The sequence below is a fragment of the Osmerus eperlanus genome, chromosome 5 (assembly GCF_963692335.1).
Source record: "Osmerus eperlanus chromosome 5, fOsmEpe2.1, whole genome shotgun sequence".
In the NCBI taxonomy this organism is placed as follows: domain Eukaryota; kingdom Metazoa; phylum Chordata; class Actinopteri; order Osmeriformes; family Osmeridae; genus Osmerus; species Osmerus eperlanus.
In genome coordinates this window covers 18,000,550-18,020,339 of record NC_085022.1, presented here as the reverse complement: position 1 = coordinate 18,020,339, position 19,790 = coordinate 18,000,550, and the positions used below count along the sequence as shown (strand labels likewise).

The 19,790-nt window shown below is 42.0% G+C and overlaps 5 protein-coding genes and 2 non-coding genes across 8 annotated transcripts; 1 reads left to right on the top strand and 6 right to left on the bottom strand.

The window, feature by feature from the left end:
* Nucleotides 1-54: 54 nt before the first annotated feature.
* slc35b4 (solute carrier family 35 member B4) lies at nucleotides 55-3,235 on the bottom strand. Its single transcript, XM_062462177.1, has 10 exons — nucleotides 3,001-3,235; nucleotides 2,585-2,698; nucleotides 2,400-2,502; nucleotides 2,244-2,293; nucleotides 2,024-2,105; nucleotides 1,829-1,889; nucleotides 1,488-1,600; nucleotides 1,315-1,390; nucleotides 988-1,063; nucleotides 55-865 (listed from the first exon to the last, which is right to left on the bottom strand). Exons 1-10 carry the CDS (start codon nucleotides 3,075-3,077, stop codon nucleotides 619-621), a joined length of 999 nt encoding a protein of 332 aa, XP_062318161.1. The 5' UTR covers nucleotides 3,078-3,235; the 3' UTR covers nucleotides 55-618.
* A 270-nt stretch (nucleotides 3,236-3,505) lies between these two features.
* golt1bb (golgi transport 1Bb) lies at nucleotides 3,506-5,788 on the top strand. Its single transcript, XM_062460701.1, has 5 exons — nucleotides 3,506-3,669; nucleotides 3,932-4,023; nucleotides 4,132-4,310; nucleotides 4,410-4,491; nucleotides 5,110-5,788. Exons 1-5 carry the CDS (start codon nucleotides 3,645-3,647, stop codon nucleotides 5,146-5,148), a joined length of 417 nt encoding a protein of 138 aa, XP_062316685.1. The 5' UTR covers nucleotides 3,506-3,644; the 3' UTR covers nucleotides 5,149-5,788.
* A 235-nt stretch (nucleotides 5,789-6,023) lies between these two features.
* LOC134021393 (L-lactate dehydrogenase B-A chain) lies at nucleotides 6,024-10,128 on the bottom strand. Its single transcript, XM_062462157.1, has 8 exons — nucleotides 9,995-10,128; nucleotides 8,096-8,232; nucleotides 7,762-7,879; nucleotides 7,469-7,642; nucleotides 7,118-7,291; nucleotides 6,835-6,952; nucleotides 6,594-6,717; nucleotides 6,024-6,469 (listed from the first exon to the last, which is right to left on the bottom strand). The coding sequence occupies exons 2-8, from the start codon at nucleotides 8,222-8,224 to the stop codon at nucleotides 6,302-6,304; spliced, it is 1,005 nt and encodes a 334-aa protein (XP_062318141.1). The 5' UTR covers nucleotides 8,225-8,232; nucleotides 9,995-10,128; the 3' UTR covers nucleotides 6,024-6,301.
* A 1,181-nt stretch (nucleotides 10,129-11,309) lies between these two features.
* On the bottom strand, nucleotides 11,310-15,584 carry LOC134021392 (solute carrier family 25 member 3-like). 2 transcript variants are annotated; one of them, XM_062462155.1, is made up of 8 exons: nucleotides 15,455-15,584; nucleotides 14,929-15,087; nucleotides 13,819-13,946; nucleotides 13,502-13,681; nucleotides 13,185-13,366; nucleotides 12,569-12,741; nucleotides 12,153-12,263; nucleotides 11,310-11,796 (listed from the first exon to the last, which is right to left on the bottom strand). In XM_062462155.1, the coding sequence occupies exons 2-8, from the start codon at nucleotides 15,071-15,073 to the stop codon at nucleotides 11,636-11,638; spliced, it is 1,080 nt and encodes a 359-aa protein (XP_062318139.1). In that variant the 5' UTR covers nucleotides 15,074-15,087; nucleotides 15,455-15,584; the 3' UTR covers nucleotides 11,310-11,635. The 2 variants fall into 2 exon arrangements, with proteins under 2 accessions (XP_062318139.1, XP_062318140.1); XM_062462156.1 differs by having other exon boundaries at nucleotides 15,463-15,577.
* LOC134021786 (small nucleolar RNA SNORA53) lies at nucleotides 11,911-12,126 on the bottom strand. The gene has a single exon (XR_009930570.1). It is a non-coding gene; the product is annotated as a small nucleolar RNA SNORA53 (small nucleolar RNA).
* LOC134021785 (small nucleolar RNA SNORA53) lies at nucleotides 12,864-13,094 on the bottom strand. Its single transcript, XR_009930569.1, has one exon. It is a non-coding gene; the product is annotated as a small nucleolar RNA SNORA53 (small nucleolar RNA).
* Nucleotides 15,585-15,853: 269 nt separating the features above from the next.
* On the bottom strand, nucleotides 15,854-19,779 carry LOC134021391 (lamina-associated polypeptide 2-like). The gene is made up of 6 exons (XM_062462154.1): nucleotides 19,248-19,779; nucleotides 18,902-19,019; nucleotides 18,596-18,766; nucleotides 18,377-18,486; nucleotides 18,176-18,279; nucleotides 15,854-17,745 (listed from the first exon to the last, which is right to left on the bottom strand). The coding sequence occupies exons 1-6, from the start codon at nucleotides 19,473-19,475 to the stop codon at nucleotides 17,412-17,414; spliced, it is 1,065 nt and encodes a 354-aa protein (XP_062318138.1). The 5' UTR covers nucleotides 19,476-19,779; the 3' UTR covers nucleotides 15,854-17,411.
* Nucleotides 19,780-19,790: the final 11 nt, after the last annotated feature.

Sequence of the window (19,790 nt, the reverse complement as noted above, 5' to 3'; positions counted from 1 at the left end):
ACTATACATGGGAACATAAGTCCATTTATTTTTTTTATTTTAGGGGAGACTGATGATGCTATGACAGGGTTTTGTTATACTTCGTGACAATTACTTGTCCTGCCAAATATCCTGAGAAAGACCTGTATGACACAGTATCCTACATGGCTCTGGCTACAGCCTACATGCAATATTGTATTAATTTGGCATCTGCGATATTGCCTCGGTGTCACCGCATATAACATTTCCACTGATTTCAACTAAATGTTAACAGCATCAGCATGTTCCATCCAAACAGTATAATCGCTATAATTACGATTTTCTGTGCATTACAACTTCATATGATATTCTTCACTAACAGTTAAAACATATTCCACACCCATAACAAACCAAACTGACAAAATACATGTTAAGTTTGCCTTCAGTCAATGGAGTGCACGTTATTCTAGTGGAAAGGTATCACTATTGTAAACAATGGAAAAATGCATTTACAAACTTGACTCTCAAAAAGCAACATGATACTGTCACTACCTAAAATAAAGTCCTACAGCAGAGGGATAAACAGGCCATATCCACACGGATTCATGTACAGTACATCAGATTATAGGCACTCTCAGAGTGGGATGTTAGTGTTGCACATCACTCCATCTTCTTCTCCTTCTCTGGTCCACGCAAGACAGTCCGTACACTGGACCACACATCTGTGTACAGCAGAGTGCCCAGGAACACAACTGCAGTGCCAACCCAGTGCCAGACAGTGAAGGGGTTATTGAAGTACAGGATGGAGATGATGAGGCTGAGGAACTTTCTCAAAGTCACCACCAGTGTCACTGTGAGTGAAGCACACTCCGTTGTCAAGATAAACACACCACGAATGCAAATATATCTGAGGAAATAGGTTAAGTTCTGTACAAGGAACATAGTCTTAACTGAACATATTTTGCAATTGTGTCTCCCTGGTGTGTGGGTCAATTGCACAACATTGTAATTCATTGAGCAGAAGGATACTGTGTTATGACATTCATCAGAAGGTATATCCACATCACTGGTACAGCTTGTCCAATCACAGGGACCTCTACAGGAACTGAAAAACAAAATATTGTTTACAGCACAACTCTGATTACAACTACCATCACACTTCTGTGACTAATGACACTCACAGACCTAACTTTTCAAACTCATTAATTTCCACAATACTCAAAAATGGATAGGTTATGCTTTCACTACTTTGACTGAGAATTTATCGAAAACGTTATGAGAAAGTAATAACTTAATAAATTACGTTACGACAGGATTCCTACTGGATTTCCCCCAAGTGAAAAACTGTTAACTTACTGCTTTGACTGAAGAGTAAACCGTGGTTGTAGATGTCTGTAGACAGGAGCAGGAACCCAGGCAGAGGAAGGCAATGCTGACGGGGAAATGTGATCATTTCATGTGATATAGTAAAACACAAATAGAATGATGCATGGTTAAAGGTAGGTGGGGGACATAAGAAGGTTGCTCACATTATAGAAGAGAGCTTCCTTCGAGTGCTGTTTGCCATACTGCTTGTACAATGTCTCTTGGAATATGCCCATTCTTGCAGACATGAGAAGTGCAAAGGTCAACATGCCAATACCTAAAAGAACAGTGAAGCCAGAATAAAGTTTAATAATGACAATGTTGAATTAGTGACGACACAAATTAGGCTCTATGCCAAGGTGAACCTTACCACTTCCAATGACATTGAAATATATATTTACTTAGCACATGCCCTCGAGTACACACCCAGGCACACACAGGTCAACTTTCACAATGTAAATGCAAGTCATTTTGGAAGAAAGCACCACTTGGAGGAAAGACTCACCAAGAAGCCAGCGTAGGAAGGCATAAAAACCATCATCGTTTGTGGCCTCATTCCCTACGTTCTGAAGAAAGAAATTACAAGAATAATAGAACACAAATATTCCTTACTTACTAACTTATACTGTTCTGCACAAGTTATTATGAACTGTATGAAGTAAGAAGTATTGATATCTGAAGTCCCCATTTATAGACTCACCACTTGTTTGGCAGACATTATGGTGCAAATGAAGATACCCGTGGACACAAGGACTATGGACATATATTTACTGGTTGAATACCTTCAGGGAGACAGTGCATGGACATTATCACAACATTGTTCACAGGGTATGCAGAGAGGCCAGGAACAGTAATGTGCACTTAATTGATTGCAGAATGATGTTACGAAATCTTTCTGCTAAGTGAGAGAAAGCAAGTACCTTTTCTTCAAAATAATTATACCCAGGACCATGTTAGCTATTAAAGATCCCTGTAAAGATAAGAAAACCAACCAAGAAGGTTAACACACTGGCAATTGGTGATATTAGATATTTAGGTTAAGGAGAGATGGAAAGCAAACAGATAACAATACTCACAGATCTAAAGATCATGTGCAGTGGCATGGAAATATTGAAGTTGAGGGCGTAGTTGTTGATCACACTGACAGTGAAGAACATGGTCACCATGATCACATAGTTACTGAAAAAAAGAAAAAAAACTGTTAGAATCTAAATACAGGTGGCATTTCACAATTCATATTGAATGCCTCTGTATATGATACCTTATAGGGATGGCTGTTTTCTTTCTTCCAAAGTTTGCCTCGAAGATAAACCCCTCCAAAGCAATACATGCAAACTGAGCAAATGTCACTATGTTGCCGCATCCAGGAAACTCTCTGTGTACGAAAAAACGATTGAAGAAAACCTTTAAAATTTTAGCTGCATCTTGTATTTGCAACCTATGCTGCAACGTGTCAAAGTCAAAGTAATAACTTATTTATCATGTGCACTCACAGTGCCACACCAGTTAAATTCCTAGGACATGGCAAGCAATAGTTACAAGGCATTCAAATTTGAAACATTAATTAAAAATGCTATAAGCAAAAATACTAAAATTAGCTAAATACATAGTATAAGATAGATCCCAAACCTCCATGTGACAGATCGCTAGTGACAGAAACAACGGTGGACAACTCACCTTATAAGCAGTTCCAAAAATACAACGTTACTGCAGCACCCAACAAAGACAAGAACTATTGCAAAACTGGCATTCATGTTTTCAAAATAGCTTGCAAAAGTTTGACATTAAGGTTCTTCATTCGAACATAGACATTCTGATTGACAGTGTGTCTTATCCCTAATCGAGCAAGTAAACACTTTAACACTTTAACACGTTTCTCCCTTTCCTGTTTTCACTCCGGCTTTTAGTTTCCGGGTTGTGTGTTCATGGGTGCTGTAGTTCAAAATGTAGCCACCCCTTCAAATAAAACTACATATCCCAAGAAAATGGCCATGTTCAGACAAATCACAACAAGGACTATAATTTAATAAAATAATCTGCATCATTAAATATTATTATTGGGATTCAGTGTAAATATTATAAGATGTAATAAAGCTGAGCTGGGAAAAACAAGTTAGCTTTGGCCATGTTGCTGCACAAGCTTCCAGAAACAGCAGATTTCACGTCGACAGCGTGCGTGAGTGCGTGGTTGGTTGGTTCCGGAAGACGTGGCGCCAGCCTCTGTTCCGCTCAGTGCCAGCAACAAGCACTTCTTAACTGTTACATCAGATATTTAGCTATATTGTGTTGTTTAAAATCAACTGAAGTGTACTAGCGCCAACATGATTTCGCTAACGGATTCACAAAGTAAGTTTTTTTCTCTCTCAACATAGAGTGCTTTTTGGTGAGCAGCCATCAACCTAGACTAGCTAGCTTACTGTGATGCTGCTGCTGTCTCAATTGAATGAGAAATGGGCCTATTGCCCTAGTTTATGAGCTGGACTTAGTCAACGTTGTCTATCAGTTAAACTTTTTTTGAATCTTCCTGACGTTTTAAAAATTAATACAAATAAAATAAAAATGTACACAATGGTGTTTGAGCTGTGAGATTTGTGTTTGTATTCTGCAGAAATCGGGATGGGACTGACAGGCTTTGGGGTGTTTTTCCTTTTCTTTGGTATGATTCTGTTCTTCGACAAAGCGCTTCTTGCCATTGGAAATGTGAGTTAGATGTTAATATGCTGTGACAAATACGCGATGCCTTTGTGTTTCACAGAGCCAAACCTAACATCAATATAAAGTTGCCTAACACTTTGTGTGTCTTTGTAGATACTGTTTGTTGCAGGCTTGTCCTTTGTCATCGGCTGGGAGCGCACATTCAGGTTCTTCTTCCAGAGACACAAAGTGAAGGCAACTAGTTTCTTCCTGGGGGGAGTGCTTGTGGTGCTGATTGGCTGGCCCATAATTGGAGTTGTCCTAGAGGTCTATGGTTTCTTTCTCTTATTCAGGTGAGTCTACAAGAGGGTGTATAAGATCACAAGAACAAGGAGAGTCATCAGTTTTCAGTCTTGCATCTCTTTCTCTCTCACTCCTCTTTCTCCCTCCAGGGGCTTTTTCCCAGTGGCAGTGGGCTTCATCAGGAGGGTGCCTATCCTTGGGTCTCTGTTAAATCTCCCAGGGATCAGTGGAGTAAGTATGATCTCAATGAAGAGCCAAAATCATACGGCCCTTCACTGTGTTTGGTATGTCAATTAGGAATGTTATGTATGATTCTAAACTGGTAAAGTAAACAAATATACTTGGGGACTGATGCTCTGCACACCCACTTCTCTTGGGAAACAGTACTATCTCCTCAGTGTGGACCTACTAAGACTGGCGGGTCTTAGTTCTGCCATACTTGCGTCAGTGATGACCCCAGCCTTTGTTACTTTTGCTCTGCAGTCTGTCATGCCTCTCCCTACCACACTGTCATTGCTCTGCAGTTCCCACACAGTACAATACTGTTCAACTCTAGTTTCCCAGTCTGATGAGACTATGTGCTTATTGTCTCTTTATACAAAACCTTGAATGCAGAAACCATGGTCAGTTTTTACCCCTTTCTGCCAAGTTAGCTCTCGAGGCGAACTTCTACATTACGGAATGACAAATCCTTCAGCGTTTCAAACACCCTCTAAAACATAATGTTTTCTTTACGTATTGTCTCTCCCAAGTAGGTGTGTAAACAGTTGGTGTGTTTGAAATGTATGGTGATATAAGTATTGAGTGTTTTATGTCAAGATTGTGACTTTGGCCTTTTTTTTGTTTCAGTTGGTGGACAAAGTTGGCGAGAGCAACAACATGGTATAACATTAATTGGTTATTGCTTTGAGAGGATATCACCTATTTATAATAGCTATTATTGATGACTGTATTCCATGTTGGGCTACACTATGCCATTGTAAAGGTCAAAGCTGTGAATCAAAACCTCATACTGCTCAAAGGAAATTGTAATTATGCCTCGGCAAGTGACTGACACATTTCCGACCTAAGTAAATGGCCATGACTTTTTGTAGCCATTGGACATCTGACTAAGGGACTTTGTCAAGGCCCAAATTGGGCCCCCCTCAGTTTATTTACTCCTCTTGACTGTCTGATGATGGTCGACATGTCTGGACCAACCACTGGATGGAAAGCTCTATTAAGGAAGTCAGGGGCATGTTACAACAGCCTTTTAAATAGAATGTTGTGCCTGTGCAGCTAAGAGAGTATTTTGGTTTGTTTTGATCCAAGTGTTTCTGAAATGTACAGTGGTTGATAGTGTAGGTGGTGTGACAACCAACCATAGTAGACCAACAACCGCACAATGGGTCATGTGTGCATCTACAGTACATAGACTGCTGGTCTCACTCAGTCACTTTGTATTAAAATGTAAAGAGGCTTGTCAGAGATGTTTTACTTAATGTAACTTTTGTAAATACATACTTGAAATAAAGTGTGTTTTTTAATATTTGTTTTGTCATTTGACTAATTATTTCGCAGCAGTAAATATTTGAATCAATTCAGTGTTGAGTAATTATAACTTGTTCAAAGAACCTGTAAAAACGTAGCCTACACTGGCCATTTCCATAGGGCTTGCAACAGAGTATCATGCAGTGCCGTCTATAGTCTAGCCTCAAAACGCTGCCGGGCAAAATAACAATCTCTCATCACTTATATATGTGAAAAATGTAACTACATTCCTTATTCACACATGTACAATCGTGCTTTATTACACATCAAACAGCATTTCATATCACTTCAAACCAATGAGACATTGTACCCTCCTTTGCTGTCTTTTTTATAAGCAGCACTGTGCAGACTGACACTTAACGCTCATGGGACCAGACCTTTAGATGCCTGGGAATCTAAAGAGGATGGGGGGTACAACAGTAAGTGAAGTGCAGTTGGTGTTTTTGGACTGTTGAGTTATAGAGTAGGTGATAAGCAGCATGGATTGACTTCAGCGCCCCCTACTGTCTTCTTACACATCTTTCAGGTCCTTCTGGATACCCCACAGTGTGTTGGCGCTTGACCTCAATTGAGCAATCTCCTTGTCTGTCAAGGTCATGTTGACCACGCTGGCCACACCTCCGTTGTTCAGTATGCAGGGCAGGCTCAAGTATACCTCATCACTGATTCCGAACATGCCCTGTCAATTAATAATATGGTCATTGTTAGTCTGGTTTGCACATACCCACATGCTATGTGGAGGTAAAGTTGAGGGTGGGTAGATTGTGCTGTCACAGTGTGTGGAGTGTGTGTGAAGTCTTCACCTTGACCATCGTAGATACAGGATGGATCCTGTTCATGTTCTTGATGAGGCTCTCAGCCAGGTCAGCTACACTCAGTCCAATAGCCCAGTTAGTGTAGCCCTTCAGTTTGATCACCTCATAGGCACTGAAACACACATACACACAAGCAACCACATACTAATACCTTCGTAAGAAAAATAAACCAGGGCTATCTGATTAGATTTATGAGCAATTCATGCATCCACAGTTTTGGTGAAATTACCTGTCTACCACCTTCTTGTGAGTCTCCTTCCAGTTCTCACTGTCGTGGTCGGTACCAATGTCTGGGTTTAGTGTCTGCAGGTTCACTCCTGCTACGTTTGCTCCACTCCACACAGGCACTAGAAAAACACAACTAATGGTGAGATCACCTTTTCTGTTCCAAAAGCAAGAAATTAGCATCTCTCTCACATTTCATTGCGCTTCAAAAGGGAAATCGGACTCAAGTCAACTAATGATTTCCATAACAAAGGTTTTTAGTCTTATCAGACACAAACAACACTCACCACTGGTGTCTCCATGTTCTCCCAATATCCAGCCATTAAAGCTGCTGGAGTGTATGCCAAGTTTGTCAGCCATCAGGTAGCGGAAGCGAGCAGAGTCTAGGTTGGTGCCACTGCCGATGACACGGTGCTTTGGGAGGCCACTCAGCTTCCAGGTCACATACGTCAACACATCAACTGCAGCAAATGGAAAGTCTTGTTTGACCCACTGTTTGATGTAATTGGGATTTGTGTGTGTGGCAAACATGATGTTTTCTATGTATCTGGAGTAACCTGATGTGCTACAGACACATCAAGGGTTTTGTAAAAGTGTTTTGTGTTTCTTTTATATGGATAGCATTTATGTGAGGTTACCTGGGTTGGACACCACAATGATGATACAGTTGGGGCTGTACCTCACTATCTGGGGAATGATGTGTTTGAAGATATTAACATTTCTTTGGACAAGGTTAAGCCTGCTCTCTCCCTCTTGCTGTCGGACACCTGCCGTCACCACCACAATCCGTGAGTTTGCTGTCACCGAGTAATCTGGCAGAGGGACATGAGAGGATCAGTCACCCATATTGAAGACCACAGAGACACTTCCACCAAGGGGGATGGGTGGATCTTGAACCCCCATTTCTGGTGGCTTGGAGCTACATATTCACCTTTATCTGCAACAATCTTGGGTGTTTTTAGAAAGAGGCTCCCGTGCTGTAGGTCCATCATCTCCCCCTTCAGCTTGTCCTCCATCACATCAACCAGGGCCAGCTCATCAGCCAGCTCCTGGTGAGAGAGAGAGAGACATGTTGAATTTATGTTTATATCAATGAGAAATACAAGAAACAACATACTATAAGCCAAGGTAACAGAGTGTAGCAAATGAGTGTGCTGGTAGGATAAGTAGAATCGGCAGGCATGGTAAAATTACTATGGTACTACTATGGCAGGATAATCTGATAATCTGAACACCAAACCTAAAAGAATTCTGACCAGTCTTACCCTGAGGAGAATGCTAACGGCACAGGCCATGCCCACCTGGCCTACCCCCACCACTGTCACCTTGTTCCTAGGGGGCTCGGCCGGACCACTGAAAAGAGGGGTGATGAGCTTCTGCAGAATTGAGGCCATGTTTAATGCTGGAGAGAACACAAGACGGAGGGATCGAAAAGTATTCAGTTAATCATTAAAAAATGTCAGCTCTATATATATCCACAGACTGGTAAAAACAAATATGATTTACGATTTTGCAAGGATGGATACAGTTAACGCTAACGCATACACATCTTGCAGTGTTTCAGACAACAGCACTGCAGGGGATTACAGATTAAGACTGACATTTGATTTACTAGAAGTCTAACTTTGTTGTGTGTCTTCTACCTGCAAGTCACCTTGACATTTAAAACAAACACACACACACACATCACTGTCCAAACCCCAACAGACAAAATTGACTGACTACAACAAATACTTGCTTTGCTGGATGATGCTCCGAGTTGCAAGGTATAAATACCACCATGTAATCAACATGGCAGGCTAGACATATGGAGAGTTTCCAAAGCTCAGTACTCCCTGCACCCACTACACTTTCCAGAGTCCCTGTGGTTCAGAGGCAGTAAGCAGATGGAGCCAGCCAGGTGAGCTGCAGTAGCACAGCGTGCATGTGACTCAGACCCCAGACAAGGAATGTTGCACGAGCACAGAGCGCTGCTCCTCTCCCTCCACCTCCTGCTTTTGGGACGCTCTAATCGGATGCCGGACATGACAGCAGACTGTTAAAAAGGAGTTACTGTAATCCTATAAACACAGCCTCCATCTGCTGCACCTCGACCTCACAGCTCCACAGTCCACCCAGCGTGTAAGCAGTGCTAAATGAAATCAACTGATTTGCTCCACCTTGCAAAAAGGGCAGACAACATTTGCTAATGTAACATCTAGGTCAGGTCTGTTAAAATCTGCTATTGGAGATCCACCCCCCTGTAAGCTTTCACTTAACACCACCTGAAACTTACATTATCTTTTTTGTCGACCATCTAATTATTAGAATAGGGTGTGCTGGATTGGAACAAATCTCTAGTGTTCTCCAGAATCAGGAGTGGGAAGACTTGATCAAGATTGTTACACAAATCTTAAACCCATGTTGTTTTCATTCAATTCCACCCATGATGGGTCTTAATTTGTTGTGCCAACATATCAACTCGGTGATCAATGTATACAAAAAGTAAAGCTAAAGCCAAAAACACATTCAAATTCCAATAGTCCAATGGTTCTTATCAAGGTCATACCAAGATGGGATGGCATTGTTTTTGCTGTGCTTTTTTTTAATAAATGAACGTGCACCTTATATGGTTTTATATAAAATGATGTACGATTGTCTGTTGTTTAAAACAAATATAGTTTCTTGACTCAAACCCCAAACCGGCGCACCAGTCTAATCTCTTGTGCATGGCAGCGCGCCAATTCGACGGTACAGAAGTTGACGAGGTTCATACCATTTCATTCCAAGCCATACCACCTTAAAAAGGTCAGGCATGCGGTTGATGTCTTTTAAATTTAAAATATGGCCGATGATGAATCTTGTCAGGTTTCGGGGAGGATGCCTAAACCAAGACGCCCAACAAGCTACTAAACCAAAAGCCGCATGCAAAGCGATAGTGATCATCCATTGGTGTGAAATAGTACTTTTGGTTTGAAATAGTATTTAATAAGATATAGTGTATATTTTACATGTCTACAGTTCATTGTTTGTTCCACATTTCTTACATGGATGTCCCAATAGAGATATTAGAGCTATAATCTAAATAGGCTATGATTTATGAGGCTTATATGATTTTTCCCATTAAAATTTGGTTATTCGCATATTCTATATGCAGCTGAACTAAAATAGTCTTCAGTACATACATGTTTTTGTCCCGATTGGAACTTGGTTCCGTTAAGTTGCAGGGCAGAGGGTAAAGCAGCTACTTCAGCGATCCTTGACAGTACGTGCGTCTGACAGCTTTAAACCCACAATTTAAAGCGGATGTTGTATCCAGGTAGGTAAGGTAGATGAGTCAATTTAGAGCTGCTATCGTGAAACCTTTGACAATTTTATTCTGATTTGGGATATGACATTGGAATGATATTGTGGTATGCTTAAGGGCACCTATGGTTTACTTAGATTCAACATGATTTTAATGTCTACCTTAGTCTTCCTTCATTTCATATATTGAAGACTATTTTGGGCTCGTGTCATGATGCAATATTAAGCCTTCAAGAAACCCCCATATGAACTGACCACTACCATTCCTATCTCACACACAGACATGCAATTTGTCAAGGTCTCTGTGACACTGCTTGTAATACTGCCATTTTCAAAATCAAATGACTATTTTATTTTTTTACAGGCTTGGCTCCAGTACACAAGACTTGCCTTGACACAGTTGTGACCCATCGAAGCATGGACTATATCTCTGAAGGTGTGCTGTGGTATCTGGCACCAAGACGTTAGCAGCAGATCCTTTAATCCTTGTGTTATCTTCGGGTCATTCTGACCCATCAGTCATTGTGACCCACCGTCGTATTGCGACAAATTCACCTCATACAAAGACAAAGTGAAGCATTTTCTTTTAACTGTTGGGCTGTCTCAGACCCCCCCACATTGCAATGGTTAAAATAAAATTATTTGTATTTGTTTTTGTATTGGGTAAAATTGGGTAAACGCAATGATGGTTCGTTATGAATCTTTGGGTCATGTGACCCGAAGGCAGCACAAGGGTTAAGTCTTGTAAGTTGCGAGGTGGGGCCTCCATGGATCTGACTTGTTTGTCCAGCACATCCCACAAGATGCTCAATTGGAAGCAACACCTTGAACTCATCGTGTTCCTCAACCCAGTCCTGAACCATTTTTGCTTTGTGGAAGGGTGCATTATCCTGCTGATAGATGTCGGGAACACCCCAAAAGAGCTGCAGTTTCAGAGAGGCTCTGACCCAGTAGTCGAGATATCACAATTTGTCTCGAGTCAGTCGCCCTTTTTCCTGCTTTTAACACATTAACTTTGAAGGCAAAATGTTCACTTTCATGCCTAATATATCCCACCCACTGCCAGGTCCCATGACAACGAGATAATCAGTGTTATTCACTTCACCTGTCAGTGGTCATAATGTTATGGCTGATTGGTGTATGCATGTGTGAAACGACTCAGCCGATATAATAACCCTCAAAACAAAAAAACAGTAAATGTTAAGTTTGTTTATTCTCAAAAGAACCATTGACAATCTACAGTCAGTCATGTTAAAACCTGATAGCATGTTTCCTCTGATGCCATTCCCTCCCCCCCCCCCCCCCACAGGAGAGAAGTGAACCCTTCTCCCTAACGCCTCAGAAATTAAATCTCACCAGTTGCTCGAGGACAGGACAGGGGAAAACGGCCAGCAGGCCTGCAGTGACTGGCGCAGGAATGTGGCCTTGAGTGTGCTGTAACTGTGTGATTGTGTGCTGGGTGCAACGTACGGCCACTATCTTGTGCAAGGGGGTTGTGTGATATAAAAAAGGCAACATTCTCATTCAGCGAGCCCCAGTTTCTTCTTGAGTGACTCCGGCATCTCTGGTGGAGGAGGGCGGGGCAGGCGGAAGTACACTTTAACGGAGTCGTAGATGAACCACTGCAGGGCTGTAAGGGTACCGATCATGATGATACGGGCCACCAAACCCTTCCACACACCTGGGGGGTGACATGAAAGGCATTTATACTCTACACATTTGCAAGACACAGTCAAAAGATCACAGAACATCTGATAAGAGGCTTAGATGTGGTTGTTCTGAGGCCTGGGGAATGCATGTCCACTATCCAGCCTGCATGCAATGGGTGAAGTATGGTGAAGGAGTCCAATGAACGTTCAATGTAGTGTGTGGTCAGTGAAGCATGTAAACTGTTCTCATACACCAATGACTCAAGCACCTCCAACTGTACAGCCATCAAGCTACTGAGGGCATCTGGGCTTGAGCTGCAGCACAAGAGCGCCCCCCAGAGTTGGATCTACAGAAAGCTTTGACCGCTTCCCTGTATGACAGACTCACCCTTTGGTCCGAGTTTCTTGAGCACCTGGATGGCTGTACTGCCACTCTCCTTGTTCAGTACAGACACCACAGTGTCAGCGGGGTGAGACACGATGGCACAGAACACGCCAGCTGCAGGACACGGGAGGGGCCAGAGAGGACAGAGATGAATCACACTACTCCTCAACAGAGGATGAATACATCCATGCCATCTTCCTAACACATTGACCTATATTCCACAATTCAAAAAAACATTAATGTTTTCTGAAATAACATTGAATGTGCTGCGAGTAGTACTCAAAAATCTATCCTCACTTTAAGACTAAGTAAGTGACACATTCGTTGATACCACCACCACCACCGCCACCGCCACCACCGCCACCACCACCACCACCACCGCCACCACCACCACCGCCGCAATGGGTGCTCTGACTCACCGATGTAGCCAGCCACAAAAGTGACCACTAGCTGTTCCGACTTGGAGCACTCGCTACGGGGCTTGGGGACCACATACTTATACAGCATCTCCACTGTTCTCTCGAAGCAGGCAAACTTCATCATGGTGTAGGGGATCTGTCTCATCCAAAGGGGAACCACTCCCTTGTAAAAACTAAGAGACAGAAAAAGTTTTTTGCTGGATTTAATGTTGTGATGCTCTCTCCCACCCCCCCCCCCCCTCCCCCCAAAGCTGTAAACCTAGGGGAAACACCGAATAATGTACAGTAGTTTCATTATGTTTTTTCTCCAGCCTGCCTGCACTGGTTAAAAGTCCAGTAAAGGGCCAGTGCAGTGTATGGGCTGAGAAGCCAGGTAGACTATTCTCACACGCCAATGACTCAAGCAACCCCAACTGTACAGCCATCAAGCTACTGAGGGCATCTGGGCTACAGCTGCAACACCAAGAAAAACAGAACAGCTACAGCAGCACAAGAGCACCCCCCAGAGGTGGATCTGGGGGGTGCACCCAAGATCCCAAGATGTACACCCAAGCTTCCTATAGATGTGGAATCATACGAAAGCACAGCCAACACAGCGAGGTTACTGAGTACTCACGCCCAGAGTCCTTCCTCGGCATGCATCTTGGGTGCACACTCTCTCAGGGTGTTGGCGTAGCCGGGCTGGGTCTGGATGCGCACTTTGCACGCCTCCATGGGAGCCAGGGCTATGTCAGCAAAGAACTCAGCGCTGGCCGACGCTGCCAGATACAGAGACGTCCTCCACAAGTAGGTGTTTTCCTAGGCAGGGTGGTTGGGAGACGAAAAAATATAAAGAATGTTTAAATATATTTTAGAATATGTAAAATAAATGATCAAAGTGGGATGTAGAGGAACGGCATTTTCCATCCTGTTGTTGAGTTGGCTTGTACTGACCTCCCCGAGCATGTCGCTGTACACGGTCTTAAAGACTTCGTAGAAGCCAAACTTGCAGAGGCCTTGCATAGAGTAGCCGATGAACGTGGGAGCCCAGCCCTTAGCCAGTCCCCGGGTACCATCTTCCTTCAATGTGACTGAGAAACCATTGAAGATGCTCTTGTACTTGGCAGGGTCCACCTAAAAAGACAGACGAGTGTCAGTGTTTCCGTATATATAAAAACAAGACTGCGTCTGCTAAATGACTAAATGTAAATGTTACATATACAAGAGAGCAGTTCTTGGCCCAGCAGTTCAAACATAGCTTACATACAGACCTGGAGTCGGCACTTGACCAAGTCAAGGGGGACAATCGCTGTGTGGGTGAGGCCGCAGCTGAGGATGCCTCCAAAGCCGCACAGGGCGTAGTATTTCATAGAGCCAAAGTCACAGCTCACTTCAGAATCTGCAGCAGGGAACAACGGACCACAAACACACCATGCTGTGAAATCAGCCCATGCCATGCTGGAACTTGCTCCATTCCATCTTGACACAGATGCTTGCAAATCAAACAAATACTGTTTGCGACATCTAGATGAACATGCATTCTTATGGGGAACTTGAAACTATGCAGCTGGAATGATAATAAAAACGGGTTCAGGTGCATGCAATAAGGCTTACATAAGCTTAACAGTAACAACAGCAACAACAACAATTATAAAAACAACAACTGAAAACCTTTGCATTAGTTTTTTTGGGTGAAGCGTTTTTGCAAAACACTGCAGACTAGCAAGGCTAACTGAGCATAGAATTTAACTGGGCTTGTTAGTAGGTGAAAGGTCACTCTGGAGAGAGTAGAATATTACATAGTTAACTTTGTCCGAAGGGGGAGGGGGAGTACTGTTAACATGACTTAATAGAATTGATTTAGTTCACAGCCAATGCAATGGGATGTCACAGCACAATTCCATAATTGTATGCCATGCAACCCTCTGGGCAACAGACCTGCAACCTGCACTTGACCATGTCAAGAAGCACCTCAGCTGTGTGAGGTGTACCCATATAGAATCTCGCTGAAGCCTCACAGGAAGAAATGCTTCTTGTGTGGTGGTGCATAATAATACACCAAAAATTGAGTTAATTGCAGACTTATTCTGTAAAGGTACTGTACAAAAACTGCACACTTCAAAGTCACACTAGTATTAATCGCTTTTGACTTCCACATCACATGACTAGGTCATGTAACACTGTACTGTGTACACTTGCCACAACTTGGGGCCATAAAATCGCTACACTGAAAGGCTTTTCTACTGCCAAACATATGGATATGGGGATGCATTTTTTATGATAGTGACATAACCAGGGATGATGTCTAGGTCCAACTGCATGGACTATTAAAAGCTACCAAGCAAGGTTGAGTTAATGTTTTGCACCAGGTACTTTCTTACCAGCGACAGCCGCAGCGGCCAGTCTGGGTTTGCCTTCCACATGAGAGGGAGCGCCCTGCGTCGGTTCTTCAACTTTATGTAGTGTGAATAACGGGGAGGTAAAGGGATTCGCCCGTGCCAGATGTGTCAGCGTGTTCGGGTACATCGTTCCTTATGTCGCTGTGTGTGGGGAACAATGGAGAGTAAAATAATACAAATGTGCTAAAACATTTAAACAGTTAGACAGGTAAACAATGTCTGTACAACAAGCCAGATACTAAGAACTTATTATCTGTGTCACTGTAATTATCGTAAAATAACACTGATTTCGACTTGCTCTGATTAAAAACAGGTAGATAAAAACAGCTAGCTACCACTGTAGCTCGCTACTGCTAGCAAACTAACTTTATTAGGTACTTATAATTTATCTAGCTAAGACAGAGTTGGAAATATAAAAAACAGCTCTACTCTACTTCCACGTATTCCGCAGGGTAGCAAGATGCTAGATTGTTACACAACAGGCTGAGATGCAAATTATTTTGCTTACTTTCCTACTTTTAATGGCGATTCCGTCGTTTCCACTGGTGAATTGCACGAGACTCGAGTGGTTTCCTGTTCATGCGAGGCCAGACTTCGTGACTTTTTTTGCCTTCTCTAGTCTGACGTTAAATCCTAAAATGGGCGGTGAAAATTACAATCTGTAATTTAAAATCAGTATCTTGAATTGATTTTTCATAGTAAAACTGAATTATATGCTACTAGTAATAGTTGAAATAGTTGAAAGTGACAAAACAAATCGGTATCTAAAAGATGGTTACTAGTAGTCTTTTTTACATGTACAAGATTACATGTAAAACGGTTTGCATAAGTATAAAACAAGATTTTAGTTACTCCTAGATCCTCGTTAATACACTTTGTCTCATCAAGAAAACCCTAAGACACAATGAACTCTTATCACATTTATTTCATGACGTACAGTCTACATTATAAATAAAACACATCCACCACAGTTCCTTTCATTTATCTATATACATGACAAAGTTGTCTGATTTGAAGTTTTTTTTTTTTAGAAAATTATGCTGGTAATACAGGTGATAAGAAGTTAATGACACATTTTAACATATTTCTTTTACATATTTATTTAGCAAAAAAATATGTTTTTTAATCACTTCAGATGAGAAAAGAGTTCATAGAAAACAGTTACAGGTACATTTGAACAGTGCCAAAGTCAATTTTGCCATTGGTGTACTCAAATACACAAGTCTCCCTTCTAGTCTTTGTATTGAATCATAAGTATAGAACCATATTTCACATTATTTAACTGGAGTATAGTCAATGACATTTATTTCTCTAAAGTTTAGACTCTAAACATTAGTGTCAAAACTAATTTTTTTATTGGACACTGACCAGATTAACTAGAACTATTTGACCACAAATCAGTGCTGTCTGTTACACATTAATTCAGTATACATGGAACAATAGGAATAGGACTGTATGGGGGAACTAATTAAAACATCCAGTGCCAGTGATGGGACTGAATGATCTGACTGAAAACAAGTCAACTCAGTTACACAGGGATGAGTAAAATCAGGGGCAATGAGCCAGTTTGATTCCATGCCAACCCAACTAGACTTCAGTTAAAACTCTAAATTTAAGCGCATAACATCATAATCGCCATCAGTATTAACTGATGTACATAAGCAGTAACACCAATTGTGTTTTTAGCTTGAAAATAGACAGCATCCTGATTCAATTATAAGACCTGATTTGACACCATTAAATCAGAACACAGATCATATTAAATTTAGATAAAAATAGACCCCAACACATGACCATTGATGCCTGATGAACGTTTAAGTTCTACATTGCAGAAATTGGTTATAAAGTAGTTTGTAAGAGAATTGTTCTGTTTTTATCCTTTTAATGTATTGATTGGTGTTTTTCTCCTACGCACCTGTTCAAAAGAAAAGTCAAGTGTGTAGAGAATTGTCCAATTAGACCTGAGCACTGTTAAAAGAAAATCTGAAATGATTCTACATCTAATCATACATAAACACACTGTGAAACCTTTGTTATTAGTAGCAAGAAACAAGTGCCAACAGTGTTGTCTACACACTTCACCGTCAGAAAAACGCCTGGCACATACCATTAGAAAACTAAGTCTTTAACTATAACCATGCACGAAAACGGTCCTCTCCAATTCACATTGAGTTCTACATATACAATATACACACAAAGACAAACACTTCAAATTCTCATGAGACTGTGTTTTTCAGGTGCTCCTGCTGTTGGGTCAAGCAACTTCCTTCTACCACACGCAAGTGAAGTAGGAACAAAAGGGGGAGAAAATCTACCCTTCTCAATCCCAGGTCTGTCCTCAAAAGGGTGAACCAGGTATAAAAAGCAGAGCTTAATCAGAGGATAGTATAAAAAGCAGAGCTTAATCAGAGTAAGGATAGCAAAGGTGTGGTGGTGGTACGGGGAGGGTGAGGTGGGATGACGCCTTACTTGCCGCCACTCTTTGCGGCACTCTCACTGCCGATGCCCAGGGGGGTGGCCACCCTGTCCAGCAGGCCTTTAAGGGAATTGATCTGCTCTGTGTCTAGGTTCTCGTAGGCGTAGTAAATAGACCCGGCCACCACAATGAGCATCATCAGCCTCAGCAGCACAGAGACAAAGCCTCGTCGAGCGGGGGTATTCCCTGGGCCTGCAGCATTTGAGAGACTCTCTGATTGGCTCTTAGTGAGCACGTTGTGTAGCAGGGACTCATCCAGCCAGTAGTCACCAGGCTTCACTGGTCGGCCCGCTGCGCCTCGAATTGGTCGTCGACAGGTGGCACTGATGAAAGAAGCAAAGCAGATTATGTTCATGATCCTTACCTGTTTCACACCACTAATAAAAGATAAAACTGGTCTCATTGTATCATCTTCAGACTTCACCCACCCCTATAGGCAATTTGGGTCAAGAAGTTGATTGAACCAGTGTCAGACATGGTTAAGCTTCAAACATGCCTTACTTGTCTGCTAAGGAAGTATATCAACAGAAACAATACACAGTCGTATATTGTGTTCTGGGTTTAGTATAAATGGGCCTCCTGACTTGATAAACCAACTTCAAATGTACAGGGTCAAATCCCTGTTTATAGTGTGATTGGGGTGTTCCTATCTCTGTCAACCACCTCTGTTAACTTATTTTTAATTAGAATTGTATATTACAATTCAAAGAAAGCTCCTCTGTAGACAAAGTGTGTAGTCAAGGACTGACTTACCCGATTCCTGTGGGTGTACTGATCTCATTAGCAAGTATATCTTCAACCACATTCTCAGCACTTTTCTTGGGGGTCTGGTCACCAGCTGCTTGCTTCCCCTCCACCTGTAAACAACCCCCATTATAATTAAGGTACCTGAAAACAATTTTGAGGGGGCCATTTGTCAGACACTTGGTCAATTAGTGCCGGAACGACCCTCACCTTATTGTGCCTTCTGCTACTGGTCCGCACAGTGACAGGGGTCTTGCCTCTGCTTCTTACAGGCTTCTCCACAATAGGAACAGGCTCTGTCTCAGGAACTGTTATCTCCTCTGAAAAATAAGATTAGGAATTAAGGCAAAATCCAGATCAAATTATACAGAACACGTTTATCAGGTACATGTAATTGTTGGTGTATGTCGATCTATGGTTTGAGCTTACCATCTTCCTTGTCACTGTAATGGTCTGAGTGTGTGTTGCCATTCTGAGGACTGTCAGCTTTGGATGCCTCTGTAAGTGCACTAGCAGTCTCAGGTAGGCTGGGTGTCATCTCAACTGCAGACTGGTCCAGCAGCTTTGTTAGTTTTTTCTCATAAACTTTCCGGGTGGAGGCTGAGGGGAGAAGAAGGAGTTTAAGAGGGTACATATTTCCTTGGAAAAAATTAAAGCATAATGCTATTGGATGACAATACTATTCTCTCACACAGATGACCTAATACGACTGGAATATTTTCCCTCTTGACTCACCTACAATGGGTCCAGCATCTATCCCATGCTTCATCAGCTGGTCTTTCAAGCCTTCATCCGTCAGATCTGTGACTTCTACCTCTTCAGAGGCAGGCTTGTCAGTCTTTCTTGTTGCTTTCTGTAAATGCATTATTGGGGTGAATGTGATTATTTATCTACAGCAAAAGCGTATTTGTTTATTGCTGAAACTGAACCTTGAACCAAGCATTTGCTTTAAATGGAAAGGCCGGTTGACATTGTTAATTTTACGTACAATTATTATTATTTCATGGACAACTACAATTTTATGAACCATGTCTTCTACTTTAAACTACTTAAAATGCATTTCGGGGTAAAACGAACTCACCCTCCCTGATCGACTTTTGTTGGAGACTGGAGCAGGCAGTTCTTCGTCACTAGAAAATGTGTCTGGCGGTGAACTCTTTTTGTTCAATACGGTCAACGTTTTCCGATACAACTGGACATATACTTCTTTTTTATGTTCTCCACTGGGAAGGGACACATTGTTGGCCGTAAGCTCACTTTTGAGCTTATCCTTTGTTAGAACTGACGGATCTTCAAGGAATTCTGCCATACCGAAAACGTGTTAATGAAATGTTGTTGCCAAACAGAGAACGCGCCAGGCGCCGATTTAGCGAGCCAGCTAGTGCTATTTAGTTAGCCAACTATATTTAATATTATGCTATCCACCGGATACTTAGCTCAACAGTCAACCTAACGTTACGACTGTTTAACTTAAATAAATAAGCACAATAATGGTTTGTTTCATTTAAACAATTGTATTGGTATTTGAAAGTAATTAAGTAATTTTCAAGCTAGTTATCTAGCATCCGTACCCAGTGGTCCGCGGTCGGAACAGACAACTCTACAATAAGGAAGCGCCGTATTG

Excerpts from the sequence above, each read along its gene's own strand:
- LOC134021392 (XM_062462155.1), bottom strand. The coding sequence starts at position 15,073 with ATGTACCCGAACACGCTGACACATCTGGCACGGGCGAATCCCTTTACC. Across the intron at positions 13,367-13,501 it reads ACAGCGACATGCTCGGGGAG|GAAAACACCTACTTGTGGAG; the intron begins GTCAGTACAAGC and ends CACCCTGCCTAG. Across the intron at positions 11,797-12,152 it reads CAAGAAACTCGGACCAAAGG|GTGTGTGGAAGGGTTTGGTG; the intron begins GTGAGTCTGTCA and ends GTCACCCCCCAG.
- LOC134021391 (XM_062462154.1), bottom strand. The coding sequence starts at position 19,475 with ATGGCAGAATTCCTTGAAGATCCGTCAGTTCTAACAAAGGATAAGCTC. Across the intron at positions 19,020-19,247 it reads ACAAAAGTCGATCAGGGAGG|AAAGCAACAAGAAAGACTGA; the intron begins GTGAGTTCGTTT and ends ATGCATTTACAG. Across the intron at positions 18,487-18,595 it reads TTACAGTGACAAGGAAGATG|AGGAGATAACAGTTCCTGAG; the intron begins GTAAGCTCAAAC and ends CTTATTTTTCAG.
- LOC134021393 (XM_062462157.1), bottom strand. The coding sequence starts at position 8,224 with ATGGCCTCAATTCTGCAGAAGCTCATCACCCCTCTTTTCAGTGGTCCG. Across the intron at positions 7,643-7,761 it reads CAAGATTGTTGCAGATAAAG|ATTACTCGGTGACAGCAAAC; the intron begins GTGAATATGTAG and ends TCCCTCTGCCAG. Across the intron at positions 6,953-7,117 it reads AGAACATGGAGACACCAGTG|TGCCTGTGTGGAGTGGAGCA; the intron begins GTGAGTGTTGTT and ends GTGTTTTTCTAG.
- golt1bb (XM_062460701.1), top strand. The coding sequence starts at position 3,645 with ATGATTTCGCTAACGGATTCACAAA. Across the intron at positions 4,024-4,131 it reads CGCTTCTTGCCATTGGAAAT|ATACTGTTTGTTGCAGGCTT; the intron begins GTGAGTTAGATG and ends GTGTCTTTGTAG. Across the intron at positions 4,492-5,109 it reads ATCTCCCAGGGATCAGTGGA|TTGGTGGACAAAGTTGGCGA; the intron begins GTAAGTATGATC and ends TTTTTGTTTCAG.
- slc35b4 (XM_062462177.1), bottom strand. The coding sequence starts at position 3,077 with ATGAATGCCAGTTTTGCAATAGTTCTTGTCTTTGTTGGGTGCTGCAGT. Across the intron at positions 2,294-2,399 it reads TGCACATGATCTTTAGATCT|GGATCTTTAATAGCTAACAT; the intron begins GTGAGTATTGTT and ends TTATCTTTACAG. Across the intron at positions 866-987 it reads CTGATGAATGTCATAACACA|ATATATTTGCATTCGTGGTG; the intron begins GTATCCTTCTGC and ends CTATTTCCTCAG.